Source organism: Alexandromys fortis, unplaced genomic scaffold (assembly GCF_014885135.2).
Source record: "Alexandromys fortis isolate MF-2015 unplaced genomic scaffold, M_Fortis_MF-2015_v1.1 scaffold_25, whole genome shotgun sequence".
NCBI classification, from domain to species: domain Eukaryota; kingdom Metazoa; phylum Chordata; class Mammalia; order Rodentia; family Cricetidae; genus Alexandromys; species Alexandromys fortis.
Genome location: NW_026067904.1, coordinates 3,817,684 through 3,832,920, shown reverse-complemented (window position 1 = coordinate 3,832,920; position 15,237 = coordinate 3,817,684). Strand labels below are relative to the sequence as shown.

The 15,237-nt window shown below is 43.9% G+C and overlaps 1 protein-coding gene across 1 annotated transcript in view; it reads right to left on the bottom strand.

Moving 5' to 3' along the window:
* The window catches only part of Myo7b (myosin VIIB), a 75,954-nt gene that overhangs the window by 59,172 nt on the left and 1,545 nt on the right, over window positions 1-15,237 (bottom strand). The window contains exons 2-3 of the mRNA XM_050135085.1: window positions 5,983-6,024; window positions 823-936 (exon numbers count right to left, since the gene is read on the bottom strand). Coding sequence (XP_049991042.1) covers window positions 823-936; window positions 5,983-6,000 — 132 coding nt within the window. The 5' untranslated portion in view covers window positions 6,001-6,024. The remainder of the gene's footprint in view (window positions 1-822; window positions 937-5,982; window positions 6,025-15,237) is intronic.

Here is a 15,237-nt window from a genome sequence, read left to right as displayed (position 1 = left end):
CGTAATTTCAGGTTTCTAGACACGCTTGATCTTGGTTTGAGTCAAGGGATACCTATGGCAAAGTCAGATCCATCTGTGGCTTTGGTCAGCACCTGTCTAGGGACTGGGGGTCCATGTGGAGCTGGGCCTGGAGATGAGCTTCCTATAGGTTTGTAGGAACCAGCAGTTGGGAGTTTGCTTTAACATCAGACTGCCGTCGGAAGCCTTGAGAGTTCTTGGAGTAGAATAGTGCAAGTAATGGTAGCTTAGCATTCAACAGCACTACTGAAGGAAACTGGGCTTTTGTTTCTGTTGTTGTTGTTTGTTTGTTTGTTTGTTTTTACTTCCTTCCAGTCTTTGGGACTCCTAGGTAGTCAGAACCTTCCTTTGTTGGCCTTTGTCTGCACGTGTCTCTCCCGATAGCCCCTGGGCGACAGGGATGTCACCCTGAGGAGGAGGAGTTCAGTGACTCCTGTTTGTCCCTTCACTGCCCTTGGCTGTCCCTGTCTTGCTCTGATGGATGAGCTTGACTGCTCTGAACTGTCCACTTCTAACCTGGACATCTGTGTCCCTTCCTCCCCCGCACACCTTTCTCACCAAGATGTTGCTCCTGCCTCCTTCCCTCCTCCCTTCTTCAGCCCATCTTCTCACTCCTTCCTGCTCCCCTGACAGTTCTCAACTGTTACTCTCAAAACATTTTCAAGACAAATATGTCCTTCCCCCTGTACAAGACTCCATTGTGGTCTATGCTGCCTCAGGGATAAATGGATTTCCTTGATGGCTTTGTCAAGCAAGGGCCTGAGCCCTGTGGGGAGGGATGTGGAGAGGCACCCCAATACCAACCTTGCCCTCATCATCCTCAATCAAGACCTTTCCCAGTTTTGTCTCTTTGACAATGCCTCCGATGGCCACACCGGTCTTGCTGGTGGAGGGAGGGTCCAGCCACACATGATCACCCTAGAGAGCAGAGAAGGGACATTGGTCTGAGTCATAGTTCCCTTCCCTTTCCCACTAGAGACTTACATGTCTTGGGGCTGTCGCCTGCAGCCCCAAGCTCCCTAGTGGCAAGGGTTCTCTCCATCTCTTTGCCCTCTCCCTCGTCCATTCTCAGAAGGCTCTTCACCACTAACCAAGCTTGCCTGTGTCTATCCTGTCTAGACCAATGAACTCAGCAGGGCCAGGGCTCTGCCTTTCCCACAGCACCTCTTACTAAGAGGGAAAAAAAATCAAAGGAAACACACAGCATCCAAATATCACAGAAGGCAGTGAAGTAGGGTGGTTAAGGAGAGACTGTCCCAGACTGGAAAATGGAATGCTGGGGAGATGAGTTCAATCCCTGGCTTCCACCTGTTTAAAAAAGCTGGGCATGTTGGTGTATGCTCGTAATCCCAGTGCCAGGAAAGTGGAGACAGGAGGATCTCTGGTGTTCACTGGTCAGCCAGCTGAATGACTGAGTCCTAGGCCAGCGAGAGAGCCCATCTCAAAACCCAAGGTAAAGGTGCTTTCTGCCAAGCCTGATGACCTGAGTTTCATCCCCAGGACTTACAGGTCAAAGAAGAAAACCAAAGTTGTCCTTTGGCCTCTACGTGCGCCATGTGTGTGCAAGCATATGTAGGTACACACACACACACTCCAAATATACAAGTAAACAAAATAAGTGCAATAAAAAAAAAACAAATCAAAACAAAGAAGACGGATGGCATGTGAGGAATGATGCCCAAGCGAGTGCTCCGACCTCCATGTCCACGCTTACGCATTCCCTCAAGCTCATACACATGTCCCCTCAGCACACAAACATACACATGCGCACCATTGTGAACGGAACAGTAAACATGAATAATCTTGAAAATGGCACAAGAGTGGAGTCAGCTTTTCTACTTGCATCCTCTCAAGAGTCACCACAATCAACAAGGAGAAAGACAACAGACAAAAATCATCCCTCATGACCCTGGGAGACATCTGAGTTGTCAGCAGACAGGAGACCCTGGGAGATGTCTTCCCCAACAGTTTGGGGGCTCTCTGGGATTTCAAATTCATAGCAGAGAGTGCTGGATCCCTTTACTCGGGGGAGATATACCCCATTCCTATTGTAGCGTTGCCCACCCCCAGGACCTAGGGTAAACAACACTCTTTTGGATCAATAAAGATACCAGATCAGAAAGTATCTCAGCAATGGGGAAGGGTTGGAAAATACCATGGCAACCAGGTAACTCTTGTGTGCAAGACCACAGTAGGTATGGAAACAGAAAAATGACAAAGTACTTCCTGGTTGGTTGGGACGTCCTGGAGGTTGAATGAGAGTGGATGAAATGTGCTGTTGACACAAATGTGGGGTGTGACCCATAGCTTCGCGGGTGTCCTTGCTGACTTTTTTTTTTTTTTTTTTTTTTTTTTTTACCAAAAAATGACTTAACTCAGGACAGCTTTGTCAGAGACAGGCAAAACATTCACCATCAGAACATGAAAGAAAGAACCTCCATTAGTAGAGGGTGTGAGTCTGATTGGTTATCAAAGAAATCTCTATGGCATGAGGTTAAAACTCTAATAGTTTAACTCTCTCAAAGCCAGGATGGGAAGCAATTGGGTAAAAAGGAGTCTAAGGAAACAGACTCCTCCGGGCAGACAGTAACCAACTCTCAAGTTCTGGGGCCAATCCAGAGCTCCCCTACCCATCAGTACTCACAGATCTATCTGCTCTCCTCAGCTCACACCGTACTTAGGTGGGACAAAATGTCACACACACACACACACACACACACACACACACACAAATAGCAACAACTCAAAAACCAAACTTTCTCTTTCCAAGTTTCTTCCATGTGCTCCTAGAACAACAGCACCATGTTTAGGACTTGGGCGCACCTCCTCACAGGGCACACCTCCTCATGAGGTGCACCTCCTCATGGGGCACACCTCCTCTTGGGGCACACTTCCTCATGGGGTACACCCCCTCATGGGGTGCACCTCCTCATGGGGCACACCTCCTCATTCCTTCTGCTTCTTCTATGAGCTTCTTTTCCCAACAACAGTTTGTGCTTAGGATCTCAGGGGAGGTCAAAACATAATTTAAATGACACTATTTAGAGTTCACATTCTATTTTATATATGCCTAGATAGTTATAGTTATATATGCCCAGGCCACATGTGCTGTCTATACCCATGCTAATCTAATTGGCGCCTCTATTTTAAGAGAAGGGTTAACTGTCCGCATTCAATCTGTGATATGTGTGGTGGATCCCACTGAGACTTTTGCTTTGTTGGGAGGATGTGCTCATTCTGTGATATATGTGGTGGGTACCACAGAGATTTGTGCTTTGATTGGGGGGATGTGCTCATTTTATCATGGAGCTGAGCTCACCATAAGCAAAAAGCAAAATGTCGCTTCGTCACCATCTTGGCTGGTGACCTCATCAAAATGGAGACGACCACATGACTTGGCCACCATCTTTGTTAGTGACATCATTAAGATGCTGACCACCATGTGACTTTACTGCCATCTTGGTTAATGGACCACATGGGATGAACTAAAATGGTGGCACCCGTCAAGCGTCTTGGTACCAATGAGCCCTCTGGGGATCACTGACCTCTAGAATTTCCTGTGCCAACAGCGTTCAGTCACGTGTCCCAGTCACCTTCTCAGGTGTTTTCTTACTTTCCCTGGGATCAAGGGAATGGGGGCCCCAACATAGGACATACTGAAGAGCAATAAAGTCAATGTATTTTTACATTAGACTAAAGAGGAAATACCAGACCTTCATGGTGGGTTATTTTGGTGTTGATGATGACGTTTGTTTTAATTATGACACATTATTTTACATCACATATTCAATGGCTTCTAGAGAGGACTTAAGAATTTTCCCAGCTGCGTGCCTTCAACACTAGCCAGCACCAATGAGACCTGACACTTGGAGACATCCAGGTGTGGAAAATTCTGTGAATGTGCAGAATAACTTAGGAAAAACCTGGGGAGGCACGGGCCCAGCCAGAATCTAAAGAAGAGATTGCAGGATGCTGGGCAAGCTGCTGCTAGGAGCAGGTGCAATAGCCGGGAACAAAGAGAAGTCATCTCAGTGGGGAGACTGGAGAGCCAGGAGATGCTCATCCTTCATGTCTGCTGGGTCTGCCTGGTACCTCCATGCCTGTTTTCTCTGACTAGGGTAGAGAAATCTGCCCCTTCACAAGACCCCTTTGCTCCGCGTTTTCTTTTTTCTTTTTTTTTTAATATTTATTTATTTATTATGTATACAATATTCTGTCTGTGTTTATGCCTTCAGGCCAGAAGAGGGCACCAGACCTCATTACAGATGGTTGTGAGCCACCATGTGGTTGCTGGGAATTGAACCCAGGACCTTTGGAAGAGCAGGCAATGCTCTTAACCTCTGAGCCATCTCTCCAACCCCTGCTCCACGTTTTCTGTCTGCTTGTTTCTACCCCATTGAGCTCTGGGTGCTCTGGCTTTTATTTGACCTCCAGCGCCAGGTCCATGGACAGACTGTGGAGAAAGAACAGGACAGTGCCATCCCTTTCTAAGTTCTAACTCCAGGGTCATACTTTTGACAGATCTTCCTCAGTTGCACTCTTCTGGGTGCTGCAACCATCAATCACAATATATAACATATATATAAAACATACGACACATGTTTGCTATGTGTCTACTGCTTTTCTCTAGCAGCTCCTTACACTCATTCAAAACCAGAAGCACAGCTGTGGTTTCACTCTATACCATATAAAGAGTGTCTTGAGCTTTCTAGAAGGTTTACCCGGAAACTCACAAAGCCATAAAGTTTAACAGTGTGTGCACTGGTCATATTAATGTATTGCATTGCCCTAAGTCTGTAAGTTTGAATTCAGCTTTCTTTTGTTAAGGTAGTATTGTCCAACGCTGTCCTCTGAGCCAAACAACTGCCATTCTTCTATGCCCTGCGAGGGGCTCAGCGATCACAGTTTACGTGATCTGCGTCTCACAGCACCCGAGAAGAAGAGCACACCCCCACTTTTCCCCTTTTGAATCACTCTAAGGCTAGGGCATTTTCTCTGGGTTTCTTTTTTTTTTTAAATATTTATTTATTATGTATACAATATTCCGTCTGTGTGTATGCCTGCAGGCCAGAAGAGGGCACCAGACCTCATTACAGATGGTTGTGAGCCACCATGTGGTTGCTGGGAATTGAACTCAGGACCTTTGGAAGAGCAGGCAATGCTCTTCACCTCTGAGCCGTCTCTCCAGCCCTCTCTGGGTTTCTTGATTCAATTAGCAAGATCTCACTCCGCTTCCTACACATGGAGACATTACCTAGCCACAGAAACACAGGCATTTACTGAGTGAACGGAACAAGGATCACCCAGACCTACCCTGTCATCCCTGAGCAGGCTCTCTGCCAGGACCCTGGAGGATAAGTGGGAACTCCCCATTCCTGTCCCAAGAGTGAAAGTGCACGTGCAAAGGTGACGGCATGCGAACGAATGGGCGCGCACATGTGTGTGGAGGCCAGAGGATGAACTCGGCTTTTCCTCGGGGCTGTCCACCATGCTTTTAGAGCTAAGACACTGGTACTGACTGACTCAGCTAGGCGATTGACAACTGAACCTCACTAGGATTACAGGAAATACCTAACATACCTGGCTACCCCCTTTCTTTTATTTTCTTTCTTTCTTCCTTTTTTTTTTTTTTTTTTTTAATAATAGGCTCTTGGGTATCAAACTCAGGCACTCGTACTTGCAAGGCAAGCATTTTGCTGACTGAGCTGTCTTACTGCTCCAGTAACCCCCTCTTTTAAGTCCCTTAATGTAAGTGAGAAATTTCTGTGCACAAGTGGCCACTTTGCAGAGATGCAAGTGTTACCCACACTTGCTTTCTTCCAATATGAATAAAATTCTTCCTACTCCTCGATCACCACCCCTGGCCCTGGAATTTTCCTTCTGGGGTCTCTTTAACTCTCTTCTTTCCTTGAAAGTGATTCGACCGAGCCTTGGGAGACATCCACGGTTAAGTGCTGCCCTTACCAGGTGGAACACCGACATCCCAGGTCAGCGGCTCCTTGTGTCCTGTAGGAGACAAAGCAGAGCGTCAGCCCCAGGGCCTGCCAGCGTGGAACCCATGAGGCACAGGTGCGGTGAGGGTTTGACTGCCCATCCTGTCCACGAGTGTCTTGACAGGAGCTGGACTCCAGGAACAGCTCTGAATAGCTGGATGTGTGGGTCACATTCCCAGCCCATGGGCAAGAAGATGATTCTTTTTTTTTTTTTTTTCATTCTACATCCCTTCCAGAGAACACTTGGCCCTTGGTTCTGGGTTCCATTCAGGGAGTAGGGCAGTGCCCTGTCATTCAAAAGCCCAAGTTTTGAGGTGGGGGGAGAGGGAGTATTCCTGTGTGTGTATGCGCATGTTGTGTGTGCATACATGTGGAAGACAGAGATCAAACACGGGAGTTGTTTCTCAGGAGCCATCTGTGGTTGTTTGAATGTAACTGACCCCCATGAGTTCACAGGGAGTGGCACTATTAGGAGGTGTGGCCTCGCTGGAGTAGGTGTGGTCTTGTTGGAGGAAGCGTGTCACTGTGGGGTGGGCTTTGAGGTCTTCTATGCTCAAGCTACCCCCTTCTATGCTCAAGTCAAGTGGACACAGACTCCTTCTGCTGCCTGTAGATCAGGATATAGAACGCTCAGCTCTTTCTCCAGCACCATATCTGTCTGCACACCACCATGTTCCACCATGATGATAATGGACTAAACCTCTAAAACCGTAAGCCGCCCAAATTAAATGTTTTCCTTTATAAGAATTGCCAAGGTCGTGGTGTCTCTTCACAGCAACAGAAACTCTTAAGATGCCATTTATCACGTTTCTTTCTGTCTCTCTCCTTTCTTTTGTTTCCTTCCTTCTTTCCTTGCTCCCTTTTGTGCATGTGTGGTGTATGTGTGTGATGAGGAGTGCACACATGTGCCCACATGTATGTAAAGACCAGATGTTGACGCTGGATGTTTTCCTTGGTCGTCTCTGCTTTGTGTATTGAGGCAGGGTCTCTCCCTGAACCCAGAGTTCACTGACGCAGATAGTGTAGTTAGTCAGTTTTCCCTGGGGATCCCTGTCTCCACAGGTAGGCAGCCCCACACTCATGGTATAGACATGGGTGCTTGTCCCCGAATTCCAGTTGTCGTATTTATATAGCAAGAACTTTACCCAATTAGCCATTTCTTCAGTACCCACTTTGGCTTTTGACACAAGGTCTTTCCCTGGGACTTGGAACTCAACAAGTAGACTAGGTTGTCTGGACAGTGAGTCCTCAGGATCCCCCTGTCTCCACCTCTAAGATCTTGATTACAAGCATGTTGCCACCACGCCCACCTAGTCCAGAATTTTAACCAGTCCCCATATCCATGCAAACTAGCCATCACCATAGGTCTTGGGAAGGGCTCAGCTACACACAGGTTGTTTACTTGTGGTGGTAAGAATGGCCCCCATAGGCTCATATATTTGAATGCTTAGTCACCAGGGAGTGGAAATCTTTGATAAGATTAAAGGATTAGGAGGTATGACTTTGTGTGAGTAACCACGGTATTGTTGAAGGAAGCGTGTCACTGAGTGTAGGCTTTGGGTTCCAAAAGTCCACGCTAGACCAGACTTTCTCTCTGCCTGTGGATCAGGATGTAGCTCTCAGCTACTTCTCCAGCACCATGCCTGCCTGCTGGCATAAAAGGTCAGATACGTAACCTTACAAAGTGCCTGATGCAGGAATAGAGTTGCCATCGCATCAGAGACTTGTTGAAGAGGATTGGACGGAATCCTACAGATGGGATTTTCTTTTGAACATCTCTGCCTCTCTGTCCAAGTCATCTCAGATTTGCTTACGACTTGGCAGAGCAATGCTGCTACCGTGCAACTATTATGCTCCATTCCACTGTTCAGTTAGCTCACTTTTCCGCTAGAACCTCCACCGGACTCAGTGGTGGGAGGGTAAAGACTCTGGAGGTTGAAGATATGACTGAGGTCCAGAGACAAGTTCAGCTACAGGGCTGACTTGGGGTCAGACCTCATCTCATAGCCTAAGAAGAGCCCACGAAGTCCCCAAGTCTCTTGTCCTGTGCTTGATGTGGGCTAAAGAATTCTAGCTGACCTCACTATATTTTCTTCCAGTTGCAGAGTCCACAGTTAAACCTCTCCTAAGGCCTAGGGTTACTGCCAGGCTCCTAACAATTCTAGGTCCTAAAGCAACATTTCTGGTTGTTTCTCTGGACTTCTTCAGAAGATCTGCCTGAGTACAGTAAACTCTGTGTGACTGCAGTCTTTTTACTCCTCCAAATTCCTCCATTCTTGCATTCTTTATCTCAATGAATGGCATTAGCAACTGCTGAAGGAGTCATCCCATTCTTCCCTCACTTTCAAAGAGTGGCCACTATTTTTCTTTTTAAAATTAGTGGCTGCCAACTATATTCTGTTTATAAGAAACCTATATCAAGTATAAAGGCACAAGTGTTGTTAAAGAGATGCAGAAAGACTTATATCACTAACACTCGTCAAAGGAAAACTGGAATACACATACAATTACATAGAGAACAGATTTTAGCTTTAAAAAAGGCAACAAGTGAAGAGAAATACTACACAATGGCGAGGGATTAAATATTCAAAGAAAACATAGTCCTTAAGATCTATACACCTTATACCAGAATTCTAAAATAATAAGGCAAAATGGGATAAAAATGCAAGAGTAAATAACAGAATCCACCATTACAGTTGGCTCTATCAGAAATGGAGAGAATCAGCATGCAGAAAACCAGTATGAAAAATAGACTAACCATCAACCAAATATGAGACTAAAAGTGTGCAAATTTATTTTTATACACCACTTTGTCCCAAAACAGCAGAATATACATTTTTTTCAATCTCACATGGAACATTTTCTAAGGGAGATCACATTCCATTCTGGGCACTAATGCATACTGGTGCCTACTCTCGGGCAACAAAGATTCACATAAAACCATAAAAAAGTTTCTAATCACACAAAAAGGAGCCAACTTGGCTTACCAGTCTCGTGTCTACCATGCTGGCCACAGTAAAGAGATGCTTCTCCTGGCAGCTGCCAGCATGCCATGAGCTAAGCCACATGGCATGTTCCCATAGTCTCTCACATAGGCCACCATACAGAAAGGTGTCTCTTAGCCACTGCCTGTAAGCTTGAGCCACCAATGCAAACTCCATCAGCACACTGAGTGGTGGGTTTGGAATTTTGCTCAGACAGACAGAAAAGATTACAGATACATGGTAAAGACGGTTTCAGATGGAAAAAGTTTTCAAACGGGTTACAGTGTATTTAACAATATACATAGGCAAATTTATGAAGTGTTCCATTTTTTTTAAAAAAATTTACATAGGCTTGGGAGAGAAAAGAGAAGATATAAACATTCATAAAATATAGTTTTAACATAATAAGATAAAGTCCTTAAAAGAGGAGTAAAGTAATATAGAAATAAGCCACATAAAGATGGAAAATACACAGAATCTGGTTCCTGTATGCCATTGTGTTGTCTTTAGAATTTTTTGGTTGCTAAGAGACACTGGATTATGAAAACTAATAAACCAAACTATATATTTTGAAAATGTCTTGACTTCAAAATTTAAGTCAAAATGTATGTTACTTTGGGGGAGAGGTTATGCTTTTATTTCCACAGGATATGAGAGGCTGTGGATTCATTCCAGGTTAAAGAAAATCAGGTTTGATTGAGGAAGACCCCCTGAAATTCCTGGCTACAAACATAAAGAAATAAACCTAGAAGAACTAAAACATGAAACATATATTTTACCTGCTCAAACATAAACAAAAAAGGGTCTTTGACTGACTTGTGTTTAGAACATACTTGTATTAATATAGATATGTATGTTACCTTTAAAAGTTTATATATTTTCAGAGCAAAGGTACCAGACACCACTAAAAACAGATGGTCCAGGTGATCCAGAATCAGAACAGCTTCAAGGCTTCTGACTGAGATGATCCAGTCTTACAGAATACTCTCTAGCCAAGACATAACAATTATCCTGATTTTTTCAAGGCTCCTCCAAAGATTACCAGTATCCTCAAACAACAGAAAGTGGTCTAGACAATAACACCCACATTCCCAAAAGATGGTTTATGGAATTTTACTATCATTTAAGGGAGGTTGGTTACAAGTTATTATTGGTGATGATCAGGAAAAAAGCTGAACAAAGGAGATTAGATTCAAGGCTCTCTTTCTGAAAAGGGAGAATATAGAAATGATAGGATGAAAAGGTAGATTATTGAATCTACTTTTAAACCAAAATAGTAGCTCCTAGTCTTAAATATTTACATTGGTATAGATTTTTGTATATTGGCACAAATTTAAAGTTAATTTTGTTATACTATATGTATATTTCTACTCTTGTTTGAAGTATTATGTTTATACAGCTCATTTTAAGATATAATCTATAATTAAGAAATACAGGTTAATAGTAATCTATAATAATCAAATTTATAGTCATGTTAGGTATGTTTTCAAGGTCATACACAGATATGGTCTTCAAACACTTCAAAGATATATAAAATATGACATTTAAAATGTTTTAATAATAAAGACTTTTCATGACACTGAGACATGTCTGCTCCTGACAGCACCAGTTTACTTCAGAGAAGTTGATGGGCATTGAAGACCCTCCATATGGAGTTTACTTTCTTTATGGCAAAAGCTAGCCATTGGGGAAAAAACCCTGTCCTTGCCTCAATTGTTGACAATATATTGTCCAAATTTGACCATCAGGGCACAAAAGAAAGGGACTGTCAAACTTTGCCAAGACAAGGTAGGAGAGTCCTTCAAAATTCCCTGCTTCTCAGAAAAGTCTGTTATATCGATCAGGCCTGTAGGCTAAAGTTGGATTTCCCATAGCTACAGAAGAACCTAGTGTGACTGTCCAGGAAGCTAGATGTCCCTGTCACTAGGTAACATTTCACCCTTCTGAGATCTCTGACAGAGCTGAAGACTAGATAGTCATAGTTAAAGTTTTTCTTAGTTATTATAAAAAGTAAATTAGGTATAAAACTGTCAGGAGCCATTTCCCCCCAATCATTACAGGAACCATCACCCTGGGGAGTCTGCAGAATGCCCCTCACCCAATTAGCAGCTATCTCTTAGCGGAACCCGCCTCACATTCCAGCTATCCAGGGAACCAGGTGTGGCAACTTGTGACTTCTGGCCTGTCTGTCCGAGTGTAGCCTGGCCTACGTGACCGGAACCACGCGGCGAGATCCCTTGCCCTGCCCCCCATTCCTTACCATATATAAGCAGCAACCATGACCCTAATAAACGGAGGCTTTGACAAATCTGCTTGGCCTCCTTCTTCTGTCTTAGCTCATTCCCTTCCAGGTAGCGCCCCTCCGAGACCCTGGAGTAACTGATTGCGGGTGGGTTACAACCCCTAGACTGAGTAGCCCACCCAACGCAATCGACATAAAACTTTAGAGTCACAAAGATAAAATAGATAACAAAATATTTTCTCTAATTTTGCCTAATACAAATGGACTAGATATTGTAACTAATTCTTACTTGGTAACTGATTTTTTTGATAATAAGTAACTGATGATCTTGCTATGTAAAGTTAAAACTTTCCTTTTTAATTAGACAATAAAAGGTGAAATGCTGTGGAACAATCCTTTCCATTGTATACTGTGAATATATGTCAGTGTGATTAGTTTAATAGAGAAACTAATTGGTCAGTAGCTGAACAGGATAAGATTAGGTGGGAAAGCCAAACTAAGAATGATGGTAAGAAAGAGGGCAGAGTCAGAGAGTAACCAGCAGAAGCAAGGAGAAGCAAGATGGGCATGCCATGCTAAGAAAAGGTACCGAGCTATGTGGCAAAGCATATATAAGAAATATGGGTTAATTTAAATGTAAGAGTTAGCTAGTAACAAGCCTGAGTTATGGGCTGAGCATTTACAATCAATATTAAACCTCTGTGTCAGTTATTCGGGAACTAGTGGACAGGACAGAAACTTCTGCTTATAACACACCTTACCAGATTTAAAAAAAATAAATAAATCACGTAAAGCATCTCCTCAGACTACAATTCAACTGAACTAGAAATCAATAACAGAAGAAGAAAGAGAAGGAGGAGGAGGAGGAGGAGGAGGAGGTGGAGGAGGAGGAGGAGGAGGAGGAGGAGGGGGGAGGGGNAGAAGGAGAAGGAGAAGGAGAAGGAGAAGGAGAAGGAGAAGGAGAAGGAGAAGGAGAAGGAGAAGGAGAAGGAGAAGGAGAAGGAGAAGGAGAAGGAGAAGGAGAAGAAGAAGAAGAAGAAGCAGCAGTGGTGGAGCATACCTTTAGTCCCAGCTCTCAGGAAGCAGAGACAGGCAGATCTGAGAGCTCAAGGCCAGCCTGGTAAACAGAGGGAGTTCCAGGACAGCCAGGCATACACAGAGAAACCTTGTCTCAGAAAAACAAAACAAACAAACAAATAAAAAGTCCTAATATATTTGGAGATTAATAAATATATCTCTAGACACATGGGCCAAAAAGAGTCTCAAGAGTGAAATAATATCAAATAAATAAATATCAAATAAATACAATTGACCAAAATTTGTGCAGCCCAGGGAAAGAAGTCCACACGGGCAATATTGATCACCAAGAGCACACGCTACAAAAGGAGGAAGATCTAAGATCTAGAACCTGAGCTTCTGTGTTAGGAAACTGGAAAGAAGAAGAATATAATCCTAAAGTAAGAGGAGAAAAATGATTTTTTAAAACGTAGACCAGAAATTGGTACAACTAGCCCCTCTAGAAATCAGAAACCAAAACCTCAATACAACCAGAAGCCTAGCCAAAAAACAAACAAACAAAAAATTCAATAAAATTAAGAAAAGCACAGAATATAATTATTAGTATCAGGGTAGAAACTGGGTGGACCCCTGTAATCCCAGATGGGGAGGCTGGAACAGGCAAATCTCTTGAACAAGTCGATGGGGGTCAGGAAGTGGAAAGTGGAGGTTTGAATAAGAATGGCCCCTAGAGACCCACATATTTGAACACCCCAGTTGTCTTTTAAGACTCTTCAGTATCATAACCTGCCTAGCTTTTTAGCTTATAGTCTATCTTACAAGCCACCCCTGCACACAGGATACCCTGGACTTAATGCAGGCCTTAAAATATCTCACTCTCTCTCTCTTATCTTCATGTCTCTGTGTTTGACCTGGGTTTGGAACACACAATCATGTACATATACACACAGACCTAGTCACATTACACGCAGAAGCTTTCATTTTCTGCTTTAGCCCTTGGGCCTGTTTTTATATGGCATTGTGCATGGCTCTCCCACGATTGTGTGAGACCTGAGAACTCACTGATCATCAGTCTGCTGCCTAAATGAACACACAGACCAGAGAATGGATGGATGGACAAACGGACTGAGGTGAGTAAGAGAGCAGACTAATGAATACACTGGTGGACGTGTAGATAGATGGGTGGACGTGTAGATAGATGGATGGACGGTGGGTGAGCAGATGAACAAATGGAAGGATGGATACATACATACATACATACATACATACATACATACATGCATAGATCTTCTCAGGAAGGCAGATGGGGCAATGTCCTGAAGGGAACACTATTATATTTGAAAGTCTCTGCCCTTTGAGAATGTGAGGTCTTCATCCTAGCTAAGGTCCCCTTACAAACTCTGAAAAAAAAATGGAATTGAACGCATGGGGTCACCATCCCAGTTAACCCAAAGAGCCATGCTATGGTGACTGTCCTCGAGGGGATGGAGTGTGAACTTCTGACTCCTAAAGCTTTCCACAGAATTACCACACTACGTCACTGCTCTTGAGCAGCAGAAAGACACTTGTGAAATGGGCTGGGAGGAGACCAGAGTGCTGAGGGAAGGGGGTGCTATGTGCTGCGGGCTTTCCCAGAGCATGCGGGGAACTTAGTCCAGACTCTGTGGTGTAAGCTACAGAACCTGTGCTCTTCTCGGAGACCTCTTGCCTCCAAAAAGAAAATCCAACATTGATCCTGGCCTGTGAAATTCCAGTCCCAGGGATAACAGAGTTTTACCTACCCAAAGGGTATGAGTATTCTCTGGGCAGAAAGGACATCTGTAGCTGGGCAAGACTGAGTAAGTCACAGAAGCTGGGTCATCAGAGAGTGCCTGTTCTCCACATGGTCCCAGAGCCAGGGTCCAGGATATGGGGAGTCACCACCCAGTGAAAGGGAAGGCTGTTGCGGAGGGAAGAACCACAGCAGGTCTTCCTGCTTTCTTTCCTCTTTCCTTTTCTTTCTTTCCCTACCTATTATATCTATCTATCTATCTATCTATCTATCTATCTATCTATCTATCTATCTATCTATCTATCCATCCATCTATCTATATCTATTTTGAGATAGGGCCTCATGGATCCTAAGTTGTCCTCGAACTCACTCTGTATCCAGCGATAACTGAACTTCTGATCTTCCTTCTTTCTCTGAAGTGCTGGGATTACAGGCATACATCACCACATCCAGTTTATGCACTGAGGGAGACTGAACCCAAGGTTTAGTTCATGCGCGCCAAACAGCCTACCAACTGAGCCACACCCCAGTTGTTGCTGTTAAGGAATTTATTAGTTCAAGAGTTACAGGTACAATATTCCTTTTAGTTGCAAGATAATCATTTTTGTATGTATGCATACACACACACACACTCATATATATAGTTTTTATCATCATTCCATATTTGGGAGAACTAAAGCTCAGCAAAGTGGTGAGAAGCCAGAGCCTGTTTGCCTAACAGACAGGGTTCCCAGCAGGGGCACAAGGAAATAAGTCGGGAAAGAGGGAACAATGAAGAAGATGCTAAGAAAGGCCCTGGAATCTCCATGTTCCAGGTAAGGCAGAGGCTACATCAATGACCTATGAGAGATGGAGACTTGTGGCTCAGGGCCTTGGAGCCTGGGACCTTTCCCAGCTCTCTGACTCACTTCCATTCTCTTTGCCCAGTTACACTATATTTTCCTACCTTGAATTTTTTTTCCTCTTACTTTCATTGTTTGTTTGTTTGTTTAGTTTAGTTTTTCAAGACAGGGTTTCACTGTAGCTTTGGAGCCTGTCCTGGAACTAGCTCTTGTAGACCTGGTTGGCTTCAAACTCACAGAGATCTTCCTGCCTCTGCCTCCTGAGTGCTGGGATTAAAGTTGTGTGCCACCACTGCCCAGCTTCCTGTTTATTTTTAATCCTGTTCTGTTATTGTTGTATATGAAAACTACATATAGCCACTGTTTTGTT